We start from the raw sequence: 18,967 nt of genomic DNA on the forward strand, positions 1-18,967 counted from the left end.
GGGGATTGGCGGGTCACGTGGTCGAATCCTTCCGTGGGATGGGCGAGCCTGCCGTGTCCGCCATTCCACACATCGACCATAGCTCCAGCACGTTTTTCTCCACGGTCACCACTCTGAGGCTTCCTAATGCAATCCCAGTCGGATGAATCTTGACAACCTCTCCCTTCTGTGTATTTTTGTGTACTCTTTATATAAAAAAAATTCACGTAGGATTCGCCCCCTCAGCCTCCTTGATCCCCTATCCTAATTGTCAGGAGTCAAGATGGACAGTCCAGCACAAGATGGCTCTATATATGATGGCAAGATGCTATCGAGATCTTTCTCCGCAATTGTTTTTTCCACGCCTATTCCAGGCTTTCCTCCTTTCTCGACATTTCTATGTTTCCTTTTGCCTCTCCTTAGATTAGAGCTTTCGATTTTTCCGGACACTCCTTCTATATCACTCGTGCATTGCTGTTTTCAGCATGCATTTCAAGTCTCTCCTTCTCCTAAGTGCGCTCTGGTCACTCACCGCAGAGGCAGCGCCTAGTCCTGCCCTCACTACTTCTCCAACTGCCTCGACCGGGCATTCATCTCCCTCCCCGCTTTCCTTTAAGACCGCCTTCAATAACGGAACGGCCACTTCGCATGCTACAGCCAGCCCGACTATCACCGGGTCACCGTTAATATTACACAAGGGCAATGATACGTTCGGAAATGAAAAAGCTGTTGGTCCTGGAGGCAATGAGCCCGTCCTCTTCAGCGCCTCTGGAACTTGGTTGTCCGTCCATTGCGACAATCCTGCCTTGACAGACGCCTCCACACCAGCAATTACACAATGGGCTGCGGCGGGCGCAAGTGGTATGTTCTCAACCTTAAACCGCGCTCTCTATATTGGATGCTGACATGAGTAGATGCTTGGAAGCAGTTGCTGGACGCCTGGAATGGGCCTCAACCCTCCGGCAACGTCCATCTGGCTTTTGCACCCTACGTCTATAATCAGTTCCACTATCAAGTAGATGCCAATTGCGCAGATGTTCAAAATGGCGTATGCGATTCAACCGTGCAATGCGGGCCGACCCCTCCAGCTGGAAGTCTCATCATTAACTCGCTTGTGGGCATTCACAATGTATGTTGCAATTACCCTATCACTCTGTATCCTAAATAAACTGTGCTGCTTGGCTAACAGAAGTCAGATTATCAAAGAGACCAACGCCGCCATCGCTCAGGTCAGCTCAAATATGGCAAACACCATGACGGACTTTGCCGCAGTATTTGCCAAGTTCCCTGATCAAAAGGGCGAAATGATCCTCAAAGAAATTCTCGACGCTCTTACATTTGTCATCGGGATTGGATCAGCCTTTATATGGAACGATTGTATGTACTTGCAACCAAGCGTTATTCTGAATAAAGCTAACCTTGACGCCTTAGTTATTAAAACAGCAGGACTCTTCGCTAGTGAGCATCTAAATATGCTTTGCATCTCTAACTGCCTCAGTGACTGACTATTGATAGACGACAATTACCGTGGAGTTTGGAAAGATATTGCCAATGGTGCTATTGCTTACGGTATCAATAGTGGCAAGGATTCTTTGTCGGCGTAAGTAATGGCTTTCAACTGGTGGAAGGGTGCGGGTGCTGACCAATCCATTGCAGTCCTACAAATCCATACGAAGAATCGCAGACTTTGTCTGATATTCTCAGTCGCTGGACAGCCGGACTTGAGGCAACTCAAGCTGGTTGGCTCGCAACAACTCTAGCTGGCAACACGAGCGACAGTCAGAGCAACATGACCGCTATGCTTGAAAACGGTGGTATCCTTGCTGCTGTACAGGCCACAAATGGAGACCAATGGAATGACCTACAGCAAGCTGCTTCCGCAATGTTATACGGGAAGATGATTCCATCAGCGTAAGCAATCGGCCCCGCTTGTTACGTCTGATCCAAGATACTAATTCGCTTCTAATCTAGATGGAAGATCTCCCAAAATAAACAACGTCCATTTATTCTGTAAGTGCAACGTCCAGGAGAGATGCCCGCAATCTGACTTCCTTTAGCCGTGTCGATCGGAGCCAATACACCTGCGGATCCCCCATTTCCTACGATTCGACCGCTAAAGGACTCAACCTGGGTAACTACATGACCAATGATGTAGCCAATAAAACCCATTGGTGTGACCCAGAGTAAGTATATACAGAGTCCATGCCGTTCTAGACTTGTTCCTTCTGCACCTCAAGTTCTCAACTCTTGCAAGCGTTGTGAGCTTTTCTCCTCTCAGCCAGACCTCATCTTCCCCTCCAGTCGGAAATGGCTGGGAGCTATCCATACCTTTGTATCGAAAGTTCCTACCATTATTGAGTCTGGGGACCTTACAACAACCATCACTGACGCCTATTCTTCTATAGTGGGAACACCTTCTTTCTTCTCAACGCTATTGACACAGTGTTGGATTGCAACGACAATGGATGTTTGCCCATGGGGACAATGCCGTTTGGAGCACTGGATGGCGGAACTAATGACGTGCTGACCGGCGATCCTACCGTCTGGGGAGGTATAACTATTGGGTGAGATCTACTCCTTCAAGTCGATAATTTCACTCATTAATTACCAAATTTAAAGGGACATCGTTCAAAGCTCTTACGCCGGGTTCGTCGTAAACGGGAACAAAAACAATTATGTAAGTCTGCGGATATTGTGTTCCTACTCGGACTCTAATAAGCCGGTTATTAGACTATGCCTCTAGATTCAAACCTTATAACGAATCCCCACTTCAATATAACCAAAGGCGAACTGCCATTACAAGGCAGTATCTTGACACCGGGTACGCAATTTTTACCTCTCCAACCCTATCTCATGGCGGCTTCTTAGCTGTTCCTAGCCTTCTAATTCTCTTTGATGCCAAAATAAATGGGCATATCCCCATAGAATCTAACACAACACTAACAAAATGACAGGCTTTTTCAACTTGACCATTTGTCTCTCTGCCGAACTTGCAGGCCGGGGAATTTCTTCTTCATCCGGGTCAGAACCTCCCTGTGGCAATGACGTCCAGACTGGACCTAGCGTCGTCGTGAGCCCTCCAACTAATTCTCAAGGCTACGCCCCGGGTAGATGTGGCCTGCACGTAGAGCAGTGGCAAAGGAACGAAGGAGATGAGAATCCTACTCCGGATTACCAACTTGCTGTTACAATCAAAGATGGTGCGAATATCGTTATTGGCAGCGCTACAAAGCAAATTGCTACCCATCCGTTAGCTGTAGACAGCAAACTCCCCTTCGATGTCATCGTCAAAGAAGGCAATGCCGATAACGACCCTATCCAGTTCTGGTATGCAGACCAGTACTGGGACAGCAACTCCAAGGCTTGCTCGATGGGCAAGTACGACAGCGGCAACCGCAATGGTGACTGTTCATTCAACTGCCCCAACCCATCAGGGTCCGCTCCCCCCGCCTCCGCCACCGTTGCTCTCCCCACTGGCATTATCCCCGCCGCCAATAGTCAGGCTGCGCTCACTACTGCCACCGGAACTGCCAGTTCATCCACAGCCAAGCCAACAGAGACTCATGCACCCGGCTGGTGCGGGGTCCACGTGCGCCAATACCAGAAGAACGAGAAGGGCGAGAACCCCAGCAACGACTACGCCGTCGAGATCACGCTCTACGACGCCAAGAAGAACACCGTCGGTACCTCTGGCTTCCAGGACGCACCGGCCAACAAACCGGTCCCGGTGACGAACAGCATCCTGCCGAATCCCTTCACCGTCACGGCCCAGTCAGTGGATAGCGATCCGTTGCTCTTTGCTTATGGCTCCACGACCTGGAACAGCACAGGCTGCAAGGTCGGCAAGTACGATAGCGGACACCGGGATATGGATTGCGGATTTACGTGTTAGACATATATCATATATGTATTGTATGTATGTACGCATTGCGGATTTGAGCGTTGAGAATTCAAGCATTGTTTGGTTTTGAGCGTTGTGCCTCTTTCTGTTTTTCGTCTGTATGTTATCCTTTCAGGTTTGATTTTTGGCATTTGGCTTCTAGATTTAGATATCAAGCATATGCGTTGCGTGTCTACGTGTTATATACCTATCTATCTACCTAGGTAGATTATAGAATCAGGCGTTCAGGGTTACAAATTGTGCGTTCAAGTGATAGGTAGATATTGACATTTTAAAAGTTTGTATTGAGATAGTCCAGCCTGAAGAACATTGTGCATAGCCAAGGGAGTTAATTCAGCTAGCTGTATAGTCCTATCTACATGTCTACATAGGTACGCACGTTGCTAGGTAAACTGACTATTAGATAAGGTAGATAAATACCTACCTTCCTTACCTGCTGAGTGTTTTGAAAGGTGCAATGCAAAGTTATTACTTTTACTTAATTTATTATGAAATTACAGTACTGTATTGTGTTGTCAAACTTAATTCGTAATTTCCAGGGTATCATAAAATCTGACCCAATTCCCAGCCTCCACTAACCAACCTATGCATGAAGAACAAAAGAAACCCAATAGTAGAGAAAAAAAAAGAAAAGAGTGTGTATGTGTTCAATCTACCCCCTTATCGCTTATATGTCCCTTTTCTCATGAACATCATATTTCAAATCAACCCAATCCACCTTCCATCAATATCTCTCTAAGAGCATCTCGATCCACGACTTCTGGCGTGACTTTACTCGGAGGTTTGTCTGTCTTCTTCACGAACCCTGGGATGGGTCCGTTCTGGTTGATTCCTGGCGGACGAGCTAAATGTGATTTGAGCGGGTCGATAGGTGTACTGGAAATTCGCTGCGGGGGAGGTCGTAGTGGCCCGGGGGAGGATCGGAGATCGCTGGTGGATTTGGCAGGCGTCATACCCCAGCGCCCAAAGACCCAGCCGCCGACTTTCTTTCCGATGCCGCCCTCGTTGGAGTGGGAGGATGAGATGGAGCGGACGTCGCTGTTGCTACTGCTGGTTCCTATGCTGGAGCGCAGGTAGGCGCTGCTGTTTAGAGTTTGGCGAGAAAGCGTGGGAAGGGCGGTGACCATTGATGAGCTGGTCAGGGTATCTACTGAAGACATGGATGTTGTTGGGGTTCCGACTCTAGAACGTGGTTGCAGGCCGCGTCCCGTGATGGTCATTTGCGAAGGTCGCATTTTGAGAGTATGGATATCGATGCCTGAGATAGAGAGGATGGATTCATGTGACGTTGAGCGGCGAAGGGAGGGTTGGAAGGGGGTCCATTCTTCCTCAAGAGTTCCAGCGACGAGATCAGATTGGTTTGGGATGTCCGAAGTGGTCAACTCGTCTTCCAGTGACAGCGGCACGGTGGGTGCTTTTAAGTCCTGGACTTCTTCTATATCACCATCCTCTTCTTCGTGGATGACTTGTGGTTGGAAGTTACTGGGGGCCACAAAGCTGCGTGTGGATACTTCTGAGCCACGTTTACGATGGCGGGGAGGTGGGAATTGTGGTGATCCTGGGTCGACACTCGATCCCGGTGACGTTGGCCGTGATGAATCAAGATCGAAGCTTCTATCAAACAATGCGTTATTTCGATACATTGATTGTGGTGAGCTTGGGACTGAGGAGGGCGTGAAATCCGACATCTGAGCAGATTGCGTTGACCAGCGATTGGGCGTAATCGGAGTCGGTATCGTAACAGATGTTTGCGACAATATCGCGCTCGCCGTTTCTTGGCTCCTAACTGGCGTCATTGGACGTGAGACGATCTTAGGTGGTGTTAAGACCGTATTAATAGATGTGCGTTTCTTCTTCGGTCGCCGCACTTCCTCCCTCTTCGGGGCATGATAATGGTGATGTATGTGAAGCGCCGGCGGTAAGGCTTTTGCCTCACGATCCTCTTTAGGAGCAAGCTCTGCTCGCAGCGTCGGAGGGCCATTACCATCTCCCTTGTCCTCAGCCACGGGCTGGTGCATCATCAACTGCTCTCGTAGCGCCTGGACTTCCTCATTTGAGTCCATCAACATCTCACGCAACTCGACGATCCCGAGCTGCAGATTCGCGTTATCTTGCAGAATGTCTTTGACAAAGTGGGAAATAACACTGCTGCCGTTCTTGGTATTGCCAGCGGCCAAGGCTGCAGCTCCCTTGAGTCGTCCAGCAGCTGTATCCAATTCTCTTTCCACATTGCGTTGTCTCTCCATGCGTCCCAGAACCTCGGCATGTCGTTCCCTCTCCTCACGCGCCTCCCGCTCAATCCTTTCCAACTGATCTTGCAAGTCGTAGAGTCTCCTCTCCGCCTGTTTCCATCTCTGTATCGCCGAGCGTTCATCCGCCTCACTCTTCAAAACGGCCCTCTGCAGCGCCTCCTGCTCCTGTTCCAAAGCTGCCAACTGAACCTCCAAATCCTGGGTCCTTGCTGCCAACCCCTCGAGCCTACGGAGCTCCTGGTGCGCTGATTGTAAGGTGGCTTCGAGGGCTTTGATATGCAACTCTGATTCGGAGACCGTGGTATTGAGACCCTCCAACTGATCCAGCAACGCGCGATTCTCAGCGACCGTCTTCGCGTTTCGGGCTTCCAATTCCCTCCTGTCGGCCTCGAGTTTCTCAATCCTGCCATTCATCTCTGACCGGTCGCGTTCGGCATCGACCATATACGCCTCATGGCGAACGAGGAGAGCCTGGAGGGAAAAAGTCAGTCCTCTGAACATATTATACGAAGCTTTAGCTGCCACGAGGTTGCCCATCCACCTTGCAAGCAGAAGGTTACAATCTCAGGACAACCAAATTCTGCACCACCATAGTCACCTCGCAAGATGGGGCAGGGGGAGAACAAAGAGAACAAGCATTTACATACTTGGCCCAACTGCGCCGCTGTTCGCACCTCTTGCTCCAGATCATCAAGGGCCGAACAGTTGTGCTTCAGATACGCACAATCTGCGCGTCCGCAGCAACAGCGGAGATTTGGGGTCGTCGTCGAGGGGGGACGTTCAGGGATACGCCCGATCAAGGCCTCGAGGTCATCGGTCTCCGCCATGCCAGGTTAGACGCGTCGTTAAGCCCGTGGTATTGAACACAAAGTAAAGGTTCGGTCGCGTCGTACGTGTAGCATACTTGCGAGTGTAAGCGCAAGGAGAACAGCGGTCGTATTTTTTTTCGTAGTTGTCGGTGTGGATATTGACTGAGTTGCTGTCGATCTGTGAGGTGGTTGGGGGATACTCGGGAAGGTCACGATGCGGCCCGAGCCTGTCGAACCCAAAACAGAGCCGCAGCGATGATTGGTCACCTGAACCCCGCGGGATCCTCACCTGTATAATGCAATAATACGTGTAAAAACTTTAAACCACTGTAAGACATTGGTGATGTTCCCGTGGGCCTCAAAACTACAAGAATAACACATAACCAGTCACAATCCCAAGCATCCTGTATGACGGGTACGACAAGTCTGAAAGCATAAGTTTTGGTTTTTCGTTTCAAGTCCATTATTGCCTTGTATGTCATGTCATATCCAGCTCCCTTAGATGGTGATCTCAGCTGGAACACTGATCTGCAGGATATCAACATCCTTCTGTAACTCGCTCTTCGTGGGCATCTTCCCTCTCCTCATCAGCTCCGAAGCCTGCACCATGACGGGATCCATCTGCATGGTGGCAACTGCAACTACTGTCTCGCCCTTCGTGTAATACGCCACAAATTTACCCTCCTCGGGCTGACCCTTCAAGACGAGATCATCCCATCCGTTTGGCGTATTTCCGCAGTAACGGAGTTGTGCACCCAATGCAGACCAGAAGATTGGCATGAAGGCTTTAGGCTTGGTGGAAGCGTTGGCAATTTGTGCAGCTACAGCTCGGCCTGCGTTCTGTGCAACGTTCCAATGTTCGATGCGTGTAAGGGCGCCATCGCCTCCTGGGCCATGGTATGGGTATGTTGCAATATCACCGATCGCATAGACATCCTTCAGTCCCGAGACTGCGAAGTACTCATCGGTCTTCAATGATCCGTCCTTCTGAAGCTCAACGGCCTTGTTGCCCTCCAGGAAAGTGGTGGCTGGACTGACGCCGACACCTAGAACAACTAAATCGGCTGGAAGGCTTGTGCCATCCTTCAGTTCGATGGAGCCAACCTTGGATGGGTCGGATTTGGAGGGGCTAGCCTTTTCGACACCTGCACTCATCTTGAACTTGACGCCGTTCTTCTCAAGGTTCTTTTGAAAGATCGCGCCAACTTGCGCGCCCATAATCCGTTCTAATGGTCTGCTCTCCATACCGACGACGGTGACATCGTTGTCTTTTGCTACCGCGTTCGCAACCTCCATGCCGATAAAAGAGCTTCCAATGATCACGATCTTCTTATTCTTTTGGCCGATCGCAGCGTTGATAGCCTTGACATGAGGAACAGTCCGGAGAGGGAAGATATTACCTAGCTCCTTGAAGCCCGGTAGCGGGAGGTTTTTAGGACTCCCACCCGTTGCCAAAACCAACTTTGTGTAAGGGTATGAGCTGCCACCCTTGGTGGAAACCTTCTTTCCTGAGAAATCGACACCTGTGACCACGTCTTCGATAATATCAATCGAGCCATCTTTGAACCAGGCTTGATCTCTGATAGCAATTTTGGCTGGATCATCAATGAGGGCCTTTGATAGCTTGGTCCGATCAATTGGCAGATATCCTTCACTGCCAATCACGGTGATTGAGCCCTTGAACCCATTCTCCCGGAGTGTTTCCAAGGTACCCAACGTACCGCTTCCACCACCAACAATGACCACCTTCTCTGCTCCTACACCTCCCGAGATCTTGATGTTGGGCTTCCTTCGGCTACCTTTAATGCTCTGTTGCTCGCCCGTCACGTAAATCGCGCCGTTCTTTTCGGAAAGCTTGAAAGATGGGAGAGCATCAAGAGCTGGGGCGTTCTCGATATCTCCGTTTGATGCATTGAAGCAAGCTGCGCCGAGCATCAGTCTCTATTAACAGCTGCAAGGATTGTTTCTAAACGAACCTCCATGCCATGGACAGGTCAAGCGGCCTTCACCGGTCAGAACACCCTTCACCAGAGGAGCTCCGTAATGGGTACACCTGCTTCCCAGAGCTGTGACCTTTCCCCCCACATTACACAACAATACCTTCCCCTCTTCGATACCCTCGACCTCGACCTCGCGTTTCTCACCAGGCTTGAGGTCAAGGCTACTGATGCCTTTCAGCTTATATTCCTGAGCCATAATTCTCGACGTCGTGGTAAATGATGCTTTGGTTATTCGATTGCGGGGTGAGCAGCGGATGATATCTGGATGAACGAATTGCCTCAGCCCAAAGCTTGATCTGATGAGAAATCGTGGGGAGGACATGTGTTAAAGAATAAAGAAAGTAGTGTGACAGTGGGGGTGAAGCAAGAGGCTAAAATAACAAAAGCAAACAAATCTTATGTACGTGTGAGGGGTGATGCATACGATTGAGCATCCGGGAGGCCTCTATTGGGTGTGCTGGTAATTAGGAGCCTCTCATTGGTCAACGGGGGAGGGCGTGTGTGTTGTCGTCATTCCTTCTCCACTCTAGCTTCGAGCTCATGTCTTATCGATAAGACCGCGCACGGACTTGTGGCACTAAGCCAAATCTGTATGTACTCGGAAAACTTGCTTTCCGCTCGTCTCGACTCGACACCAACGCCGAAACCAAACAACATCTCAAGAAGTTCGAAGAACGTCTATATCCAACCTTCTTCCAGTAAACAACCATTATCGTTTGATGTGTTTTTCTCAATCCGTACCGGTGTAGTTCCAGGTCCTCGAATAATAAGTATTGTTCCAGTTGTAGAATGCGCATGGCAAATCCATCTCAGACTTTGTTAAATACCTGGTCAACGACTCGACGCATTATACAATTCTTGAACTCTGCTCTATTTTTTTATTCATTTGCTGCCATGACTGTCAGTTTGCTTTCATGTGATGCGTGAACTCCGACATCAGCATCAAAAGTCAAGTTCAAAGTCAGTTACAAACTACGATCTTCACGAGATATCTCTTAGATATCAGTTCCATTGGTCACTAAAGTAGCTATACTGAGCACTCTGTGACAAAAAGATTCACACAATCTTTGATCAGTGATCCTTAACGCTCGGCTAGAAAGTAATAATCCGCCTCTAGCCCCGGCTGAACACACCACTTCCAACCAACTCGCCCAAAATCTCCTCCAAACTCCCCACTCCCCCTTGAATAGCCCCCTCCTGCACCCCCGTCCCATTCTGCCAGGCCATCTCAAACTCACTCAACCTCTGGTTCAACACAGTCGTATTATAACTCCCCACATCCGTCTCCTCAAGATAGCTGATGAAGATTTTCCACCGAGGCAAGTAATACCCACCAACAAGCCCGCCCCAGCTCTTGCTCGCATAATCGCTGATTTCACCATCGGGGCCCCAGAGCGTGATTTGGTTCCTAGCATCGTACTCGTAGAAATCTGACAGAGTGGTGTTGGTGCTGAAGGAACGGGCGGCGGTGAGTCGAGTCGAGAGAGAGAAAGAGGGGTTGGTTAGAAGAACGGCATCGAGCGTGTGCATGAGATTGGTGAGTTTCTTTCCTGCTGCGGCGATGGTGGTGTTGGAGTGTGGTGAATTATAGGCGCCTATGAGTTCCTCATATGCGGATTGGAAGGCGTTACTGTAGACTTGGCGCGTGATGTCGACCATATCATACTGGTAGGCTTGGTTTTGCCATAATGCAGGATTGATCTGGGCTGCGGAGAACATAGTGTAGAAGACGGACAAGAGCATTGCTGGGTCGTAGTTTATTGTCGTCAAAATTTGGCCTGTTAAACCTGTTATATTTGGGGACAGTTCCATGATGGATCGCGTGACTGCAACTGCGCTGCTGAGGTTCGTATTGTTGTAGACAGTTGAACGCATGGTTTCCCAACCTGAGTAGAGTTGCTCAGGTACGTTACCACTTCCAGCATATCGACGGGTGACCCAGTTGTGAAAGTAAGTCTCAGTGTCGACGGGAGATCCAGACCAGGCTTGATCGAGGAGTAAGTCGTACATTATCTCATTACCCTCTTGGCCCTCCATCGTCAATCCAAAGCCTACCAGCGACGTAGAATTTGCCAGTGCCTCGATAGGATTGATCGTCACATTCATGATCTGGCCATATAAGCCCATACTCTGTCCATAATCGTGAAGCTGACACCAAATCCATGGCTTCCCAAAGTACGAGTTTGTGCGTTGCCACTGAGGATATGATTCCGAGAAGAGATCTAAGATCAACATATCTCCGTTCTCTGGAACACCGCCTAGATAAGCTTCAATGCGTTCGCCAGTCCAGAATTCCTCTTGGTCGTAGAACAACCAGCCTTGCATCAGCCAAATAGCTTCTGGATCTGCGGCTTTAAGACTTTTCCATGTGTTGTAAGACACATTCTTCAAGTAGTCCAGGTCACCTGAGTATGGATGGTTCTCATTGTACTGATCAAGTGTGTAAATGTGCGTAATGTTTCCATATGCTGCCGCTTGCTTAGAGATAAAGCTCTTCTGCAGTTCAGTAAACGCAGGATCCACAGGCTCCAGAAAGGTGACGTTGGTATAATCGACAGGAAATCCGTCCCATTGAGAACCATTCACTACCATTGCATCGGGTAGAACGCGAGTGATAGCTCTTGGGACAAAGCCGGTGATGCAGGGGAGCACAGGGGTCATTCCCAGCTCCACCATGCGAGCAGTGATGTTCTTTTGCAGTTCGAATTGTCCATCAATCCACTCCATGGGTAATTCGCCTCCCCATGATCCTTGAATATTCCCGAAACGGTTCCAGGCTTGGAATGCGGGGCCACTGAAATAGGGGAGGATTTCAGCATCGGTCATACCAAGTTCTTGAAGAGTCTCTACGAGAATCTTCTCGTATCCAACCCAAGCCAGGGGAAGATTTACGCCCCGAAGGGCTAGCCAGTCAAGTTCCAATTCCCAATCCTCCCAAGTCCAGAATGCGGCAGTATATGAGAACGTGACTATGATCGTTCATTAATTGATGACGGCAATGTGTAAGGATCCAAACATACCAGTATTGAAATGGTATCGCCATGGCACGATGCTTGAGCCATTAATAGGGACATCCAGAGGCGGTAAATGCAACGGAGCAAGATCTAGACGGCTCCCAATATACCAGAAGATATCAACATGTACCGTATCGGTTAAATACCGGTGTAATCTACCATTTTCTTGAGCCCAATTCCTGAAATCAACGTTCCTGGGAGCTCACCCGCTCGCCAAAGCAATCAGCGAATTTCCTTCCACCAAAATCTTGCCATCTGACGTCGAAGAGACGCTGTACTCGTCATTTGTGGCATTTATCGCTGAAGGAAGTAGACCGGTACTATTTCCGAGAAGGTGAAATTCAAAATCATTGACATGGTTTGGCAGTCGTCTTTTCACGAGATTGAGAATACCATCCGTGGACTGTGCCGCGACAACGACGAACGCTGAGACAGTCCATAATAGTGACCTTGATAGATACATTGTGGATTGTCATCGACTCATCTATATCGAACACAATGAGAGAGACCGCGTAACTTTGTCGGGGCCTTCCATCGTTGTAGCTTTGTACTCCGAGCCCGGTATGCATGAACCACGCCGCCACGGTGCATGCGTTTCCGTTGGCATGGCAGAAGAATACAGTCCATCTCATTAATTACATGCAACGTTGCTAACAGGCCATGGAGCTGATCGTCGGCTCGCTTACAATTGTCAACAGGGGGAGGACGACTGTATTTACGTACTGTTGAACGCTTAAAGCGAATAGCTTAACCGTGAGGGGTCAATCCGAACTACATACAGTACAGCATCAGCGTATCACCTACATGATCTTGTCTACCTTGACCAATTCAAGACTAAGGCATAATCTATTTAAAAAGTCGGATAATTTTACATGACATAGTTTCGCTTTTATCAGTCCTGTTTCCATCAGTATATGAACATTTGAAGCTAGAGAAACTCACGAAGCGAAACTCGACCCCGGTCCCTGACCGCTGCAGGAAGGATACCTTTTGATTTCTTCTTTCTGAAGACATAAGAGCTGTAAAAGTTTCAAGTAACAGTCGCATTATACGTGTCCAAATTCTCTAAGCGTAGGGATACTAACTCTAAAAGGTAGATAGAAATCTTGGAAGAGGCAAACCGCTCCTGATCCCCACGTTGGCTAAGCGAAAACCCCTGAAATAGCCTGCTGAACTGTTAGGAGCTGCAGGCCGCAGTACTCCGTGATTTCTTGATACCATCCAAGCTTTTATTATCTTCACCGAAACGCTACATAGAAATAAGCAAATATCTCGAAAGAATTTTGCCCATTCGAATCTGACGTCAAAACCTGGTAGTCGACTATACTTTGAGTCTTGACGTCGGGAATGGTTCCTGACAAGTGGGTTAGTCACCTGTAGACTTGTGATACCTAGCCATTTATACGTCAGTTGCATGGTAGATAGGTATTTGGGATGGATCGCTCTTCTCGTGAACCCTGAAATGGCCTTGATAATTGTGAATATTAACAGATTTTGGAATACCGGATTCTCCACCGAACCGCGCAGACTTAGTTGACCTCGACGTTTCTCTCCTTGCAATACTTCTCCACCTCCTTCTTCAATGTCTCTCCCTGCACGTACAACAGATCCATAACCTCCTCGCATTCTCGGCCCAGTGTCTTACCACTTCCCTCCCAAACATCAGCCATTGCCTGCATGACAGCCTGCAGTTGATTCGGCAGCCACGTCACGATCGGGCTTCCACCCGTAGCTGTCGGATGGCTCGTCTTCTTGAGAATGTACTCTCGAGTGAAGCACCAATGTCTCCATCTGAAATCGCGAACCTGGTTAAGGGCTAGCAAGTACAGTGCTGCTGAAGACGGTTCTTGCAGAGCGTATGATTTCAGAGATAGGTGAGTAGCGCGCGCGTTGACGTATTCGAGGAATTCTCGGTGGTTCCCTGGACGGTAGGAACGGAAATCTTTGAGGATATTGGTGAGAGGGGTATTTGGCATGTCGATTTGGAGTAGGTTGTCGCAAAGGGGGATCTGCCAAAAATCATGAGCGGTTTGATTCATACGGGAAAGTTTATGAAGGGACGTACCATGCTATCATTGGCCCCAGACTCGCCGCGGAAAGACATGGGCTCTTCGGAGACACCTTCGTATACAACTCCATGTGGGAACATAGATTGACTTGTAATTCCAAAAATAAATGTCCGGAAAGATGTGTAATCATTTGGCTTACTCTTTCCCCACATACCTCTCACGCGTCAATTTCAGGCGTCTATTTGGATAGAGAGAAAGAGAGAGGAGAAGAGGGGAGGGGGGGCGGGTGGGGAAGAACAAAAGGCTTTGACATACGATCCATAACTTTGTTGACTTTAGTCATACTCTCAATGACTTTATTCAAGCCTACATCGAAGGCTTGACGGTCATTGTTTTCACAGGCATCTAGGGCAGACATGACACCATCGACAAGTGGTCCAGAGTTTTGAACCATGTCGACGTGAACGAGAACAAATCCTGCCTCAGATGATTTTGGATCGAGGCCATGCTCGAATGCACGTATGAGTCGCAGATTATCGTATTCAAGGCCACGTGATGGGTCCTCAAGACGATAATTGAACAGGGCGTACGAGCCGGCATACTCCATAAAAGGTTTGAATCCAGCGCTGATGGTGGTCAGCGAGTGAACAATGATATAGAGTGGATAAAACTTACAGCTCAGCACATCTTGATATTGGCAACGAGATGACGGAAGGGAGTGTCTGACGACCGAGACCATAACTCTCTCCTTTCATGAATCGCTCATGACAGGGCTCCAGAAGATAAGCTGAAGCTAGAAAAGAGTAGTCACGATAGAGCGCATTCATAAGAGGGAGGTTGTCTTTGTACTTGTCGATGGCGCTGGTGAGGTCGGGCAGCTCCCTCAGCACAGTTTCGCCGAGTGTACCTGTGGCAAGGAGGCCCGGCGTACCACTCAAAGTCTTGATGGGCATGCGAGTGAGGATTGATTCAAGTTTATCGAACTCTGAAGGAAGTTGGACGATGGGTTCCTGACGAGGCAGGAAACCCCGCGTGGTTGAGACCATGAAGGCTGGGAGCGTTGTGTCATTGGGCCTGGTGTCTCCAAGGACATTAAAGGAGAGTGTAGGGGCAAGGGATCCCATGATGATGATATATTATGAATGTTTAAAGATCTGTTTGATGATGAAGTGTGTATGTGATATCTGGAGATGAAGAGAGACAAAGAAACTCGAGCAGAACTGGGAAATCTTGGGGCTTTTTATCTTTGGCTGGCTGGCCGGAACTCTTCCGGCCTCGATTACGATCAGAAGATCCTTCACATCTTGTGGGATCCACACATCAAATTTTATTGACAAAGTGAAAGTAATCGGACCTTCAAACTATGGGTCATGAGCCCATAGCCACCCGCCATCACAACAATATGTTGTTCGTCAACAAACTCAGGGGCAGAACGAAGAACGAAATGAAGACAAGGGGCAAACATGCTGTAGTCAGAAACGCTTTTTCTTTTGTAAAATCATATACATAGGCTGCGAGGTTCAAGGCCAGGAGAGTATCTATCAGTTGGAGCTTCTATTACCCATATTCGTTCATCTCTGGCCATCGTAGATCAACTTGATCTGGATGCGTTGAGGGTCGATGATACTGTTCGACCTGAGATGATGGAGGCCCGAGAATATCCGCATCAATATGATTGGAGAATTGGCCGGAATTGACCGCGGTGGGACGCCTTTTAGCGAACACTTAGGAGCCCCGATCTTTGACACTGTACTTTACTCTGTATAGCAGGTAGAAAGAAGCCATCATGTGACGAGTTACATCAAGATGGCCCATTGCCTGGCGAGAAGCATGGCTGTAATCTTGTCTGTCCCGGCTTTGGTGCTGTTGGCCTTGGCAACAACGGCGGACGAGGAGGATGATAGAGACGCATATGAACAGCATTCTGAAATCCTGCAATGATGATGGCAAGGGAAATCTCTGAGATGAACTGGAACTGGAGAATGTACCCAGATGCTTTGAGGATGATGTTATCATTCCATAACTAGAAGTTGAAAAGCCCACTCGACTTCACTGGAAGAAGAATAGTTGCACGAGTGCCAAAGAACTCATCTATCTCAACAGGCGGTCACATCCAAGAGCTGTCCCAGATCATCAGCACCTAACGAACTCTGCAAGGTACAGCGTAGTAGAGAAAGATTTTTGCTCCCGTAGAACGGCAACCCTGTCTTAAGGAGTTGTGATTTTCAAGGAATCGGAATGGCGATGTTGAGTGTATAAGCATGCTTCAGAATGAGACCACGAACCTCGCCCTCATAGGTAGAACAATAGATGAAAGCAGGTCGTCTTTAATGGGATGTTGCGTCCGATCGCTCTGCACGTGCATCATGGGATTTTCACGTGATTTGCCGACCCGGTCGAAGCGATCCATCTTTCTTCCTCGCATCTCCATTCTCAATGCCTCCTTTCAAAGCACTACTGACATTCCGGGTGTATCTCTACATGATGCCAGTACTCTAGAACGAGTCCAAGTGATGAGTTCGATCTCAAGTGGGAGAGATGTCATCCGCTGGGCGATGCATCAGTAAGGATTATTTACGTGGCCCCTAATAATCAACGATCCTCGACAACATGCTACTTTACGTTTGTTCAAACCAATCGCAAGAGGCTATAAATTCAATCTGCAGCTCCTCTTCAGCTCCTTACACACCACTTCTCCCGACTCCCAGGGAGGTAGGATGGTCGTGGTACACTCAGCCTTTGCTCTCCCACAGTCCTAAAGTTTCTTGTCTTCTTGAACTGTTTCAACTCTTGTTACTTAGTTTGCTTTTATGATCACACCATCTACTATGTAGTAGCTCCGTCGTACTTGGAAGATTACGATGATTTCAATGCAATCCCTCTTGATTTCACATTATGTGTGTTGATCTCCATTGGATCTGCACGATATGGTGCCAAGAAACAATAAAGGTCTGCCGACAGGAACTAAGGCAGGAATAGCAGTCAGAAAATTGATGTTTGTATTGTCGCTGGTATATTACTATGGTTTTGTACTGTCCATCGACGGAATGCTCGAAAGGGCCAGTCAGCAACATCTGCTTCAGCTATATCTCAAGGATCTAGCTTAGGTGCAATCAAGTGTCGAGCATCTCCTAGGCGCCAGACGGCGGCTGATTATTTCGGACCACAGGCCACAATAGGACCTTCCACGGAGGATCCTACACCATCTGGAATTCTCCTACAGTTAACTAAAAGAGGGGTGCCAACAAGCCCTCGCAGCCCTGATGATCTTTCCGCGCCAGTAGAGATTGACTCCCGAGGTCACCCAATTGTCGCTTCAGACGAAACTTTCGAGTTTCCCAGATCCCAAAGAAATAACAGAATGTCTAGTCGAATTGCTTGGATAATTCACCTTGGTTCTACCAGTATTTATAAGTCCCCTCCGGAGGAAGTCTCAGATCCAACATAACACACAAACAGCCCTCAATTGCTCGAACAAATTTCCCATGCCCTGCAAGATGTTGCCAACGCCCCAGTAATCAACGAAACTCCATTCAACGAAACCGCAAAAAAGAAACCTCAACAAACAGCGCCTCCAAACGGTGCACTCTCCCTCAGATCGGCCACCAAATCATCCACACTATGTAAGTGCCTCCCCAAAAGGGCCTGCTTCTCCTCTGTTGTCCTGGTCGTCTCGCTCTCACTGTCAGCCCTCTTTCTACCAGCGCCAGGATCTATTCGGTTGAAGGCCCCGGCCAATTTACTCGGACTGCGCTGTATTAGCGCTGGTACGGCTTCCGTCGCGTTGGCGGATGGTATGGATGGCGTCTCAGGCATTAGGTAGAAGTAGAGGAATTCCACCAGCTTTAACTTCACATCTCTAGCTGTTTCGCGCGACCTGAAGAGCGATGTGATGGTCAGAAGACCATCGAGGGCCTCGAATGTACGGGTATTCTGAGGAGCGTCGATGAGAGCGCAGACGAGTGTTATTATTGTCGCAGATTGAATTGCAGGGCAGTTGACTGGTTCGAGGAGATCGAGGAGGTGCTAGATTTCCTGTCAGCATCGCATTCGTTCAATATTGGCCTAGAGATAAGGACGGACATTCATGTATAGTTCTCTCGAGAACAAGCTCCGGGACGGTGGATGTAATAGCAATATGCCTTGAATCAAGTCCAGTGTTTGGATAATCAACAAGTCATTCTGGCCGTCATTCGTCTTCCCCAGCAGCCTATCCAAGCAATTGACCAATCGCATCGCAACATTCCACTCAAAACCATCCTGCAGTTTGAAGAACTCCCTGAACGCAGGGTCGTTTCCCAACTCGTCGAGCGCTTTTCGTGGCGGCGGTTCTTTGCCCGGATCAATAGTGCTGCGGCGCCTATCTAGGGCAGTCTTGGGCGAAGGCGATAGGCATATTTGCGCGAGGAGGCCTTCAACCTGGCGGAGTCCCTTGCGGATCTTGGCCTGGTCGTAGGAGGAGATATTATCGAAGGAGAGGGAGAGTAAGGCTTCCATGGCGATGTATGTGCTTTGTTTTGGGAATGTGAAACTGAACCGAGGGGTATGAATGATCCGCTGAATTACGGCGCTGATGGAGGAATAGAAAACAAGACGCTGAAAAATGTTAATACAAAAAATATGAAGTGAAGAGAAGTGTTTGCTTCCGGGAGCAAAGCTTGGGGGGGGTAGGACGGTGGGAATATAATACGTCTTTAACATACCTCATCAAAGGAGTCCGTGCTATCAAAATATTGACTCCGGGGTCCATAGCAACCGGCAAACACCACCCCAACCCCGACGCCAAGCCGTATTAGGAATGGTTTGTCCGATAACCCAAACCTGGCCATGACGTCTCGACCCTCGATTGTCGATTACTCTGTTATTCCACGAGTTACGAGTTACGAGTCTATTGTATGTCAAATCGTCCTGCGATGTTTCGTCGGTCTGCGTGATCTTCATTTGTATTGGCCGTGTCTTGTCTTTTTATTTTCATGTCCGAATACATCCTCGTCCGAGAGCCT

The 18,967-nt window shown here is 48.7% G+C and overlaps 6 protein-coding genes across 6 annotated transcripts; 1 reads left to right on the forward strand and 5 right to left on the reverse strand.

The window, feature by feature from the left end:
* Positions 1–464: 464 nt before the first annotated feature.
* On the forward strand, positions 465–3,871 carry M430DRAFT_27600 (hypothetical protein; the record flags this gene model as incomplete). The annotated part of the gene is made up of 12 exons (XM_024865665.1): positions 465–840; positions 894–1,108; positions 1,176–1,356; positions 1,411–1,437; positions 1,495–1,579; positions 1,636–1,890; positions 1,951–1,989; positions 2,037–2,162; positions 2,385–2,543; positions 2,599–2,656; positions 2,710–2,800; positions 2,934–3,871. The coding sequence occupies 12 exons, from the start codon at positions 465–467 to the stop codon at positions 3,869–3,871; spliced, it is 2,550 nt and encodes an 849-aa protein (XP_024721840.1).
* A 713-nt stretch (positions 3,872–4,584) lies between these two features.
* On the reverse strand, positions 4,585–6,959 carry M430DRAFT_27601 (hypothetical protein; the record flags this gene model as incomplete). The annotated part of the gene is made up of 2 exons (XM_024865667.1): positions 4,585–6,603; positions 6,780–6,959. 2 exons carry the CDS (start codon positions 6,957–6,959, stop codon positions 4,585–4,587), a joined length of 2,199 nt encoding a protein of 732 aa, XP_024721841.1.
* Positions 6,960–7,439: 480 nt separating this feature from the next.
* M430DRAFT_50231 (hypothetical protein) lies at positions 7,440–9,137 on the reverse strand (the record flags this gene model as incomplete). The annotated part of the gene is made up of 2 exons (XM_024868134.1): positions 7,440–8,863; positions 8,918–9,137. 2 exons carry the CDS (start codon positions 9,135–9,137, stop codon positions 7,440–7,442), a joined length of 1,644 nt encoding a protein of 547 aa, XP_024721842.1.
* Positions 9,138–10,054: 917 nt separating this feature from the next.
* Positions 10,055–12,418, reverse strand: M430DRAFT_18724 (glycoside hydrolase family 89 protein; the record flags this gene model as incomplete). Its single annotated transcript, XM_024863935.1, has 3 exons — positions 10,055–11,910; positions 11,962–12,110; positions 12,162–12,418. 3 exons carry the CDS (start codon positions 12,416–12,418, stop codon positions 10,055–10,057), a joined length of 2,262 nt encoding a protein of 753 aa, XP_024721843.1.
* Positions 12,419–13,396: 978 nt separating this feature from the next.
* M430DRAFT_139216 (hypothetical protein) lies at positions 13,397–15,088 on the reverse strand (the record flags this gene model as incomplete). Its single annotated transcript, XM_024862595.1, has 4 exons — positions 13,397–13,964; positions 14,021–14,178; positions 14,280–14,590; positions 14,640–15,088. 4 exons carry the CDS (start codon positions 15,086–15,088, stop codon positions 13,485–13,487), a joined length of 1,398 nt encoding a protein of 465 aa, XP_024721844.1. The 3' UTR covers positions 13,397–13,484.
* Positions 15,089–17,522: 2,434 nt separating this feature from the next.
* Positions 17,523–18,461, reverse strand: M430DRAFT_18726 (hypothetical protein; the record flags this gene model as incomplete). The annotated part of the gene is made up of 2 exons (XM_024863936.1): positions 17,523–17,990; positions 18,048–18,461. 2 exons carry the CDS (start codon positions 18,459–18,461, stop codon positions 17,523–17,525), a joined length of 882 nt encoding a protein of 293 aa, XP_024721845.1.
* Between the last annotated feature and the right edge of the window lie 506 nt (positions 18,462–18,967).

The sequence above is a fragment of the Amorphotheca resinae genome (genome assembly GCF_003019875.1).
Source record: "Amorphotheca resinae ATCC 22711 unplaced genomic scaffold M430scaffold_5, whole genome shotgun sequence".
In the NCBI taxonomy this organism is placed as follows: domain Eukaryota; kingdom Fungi; phylum Ascomycota; class Leotiomycetes; order Helotiales; family Amorphothecaceae; genus Amorphotheca; species Amorphotheca resinae.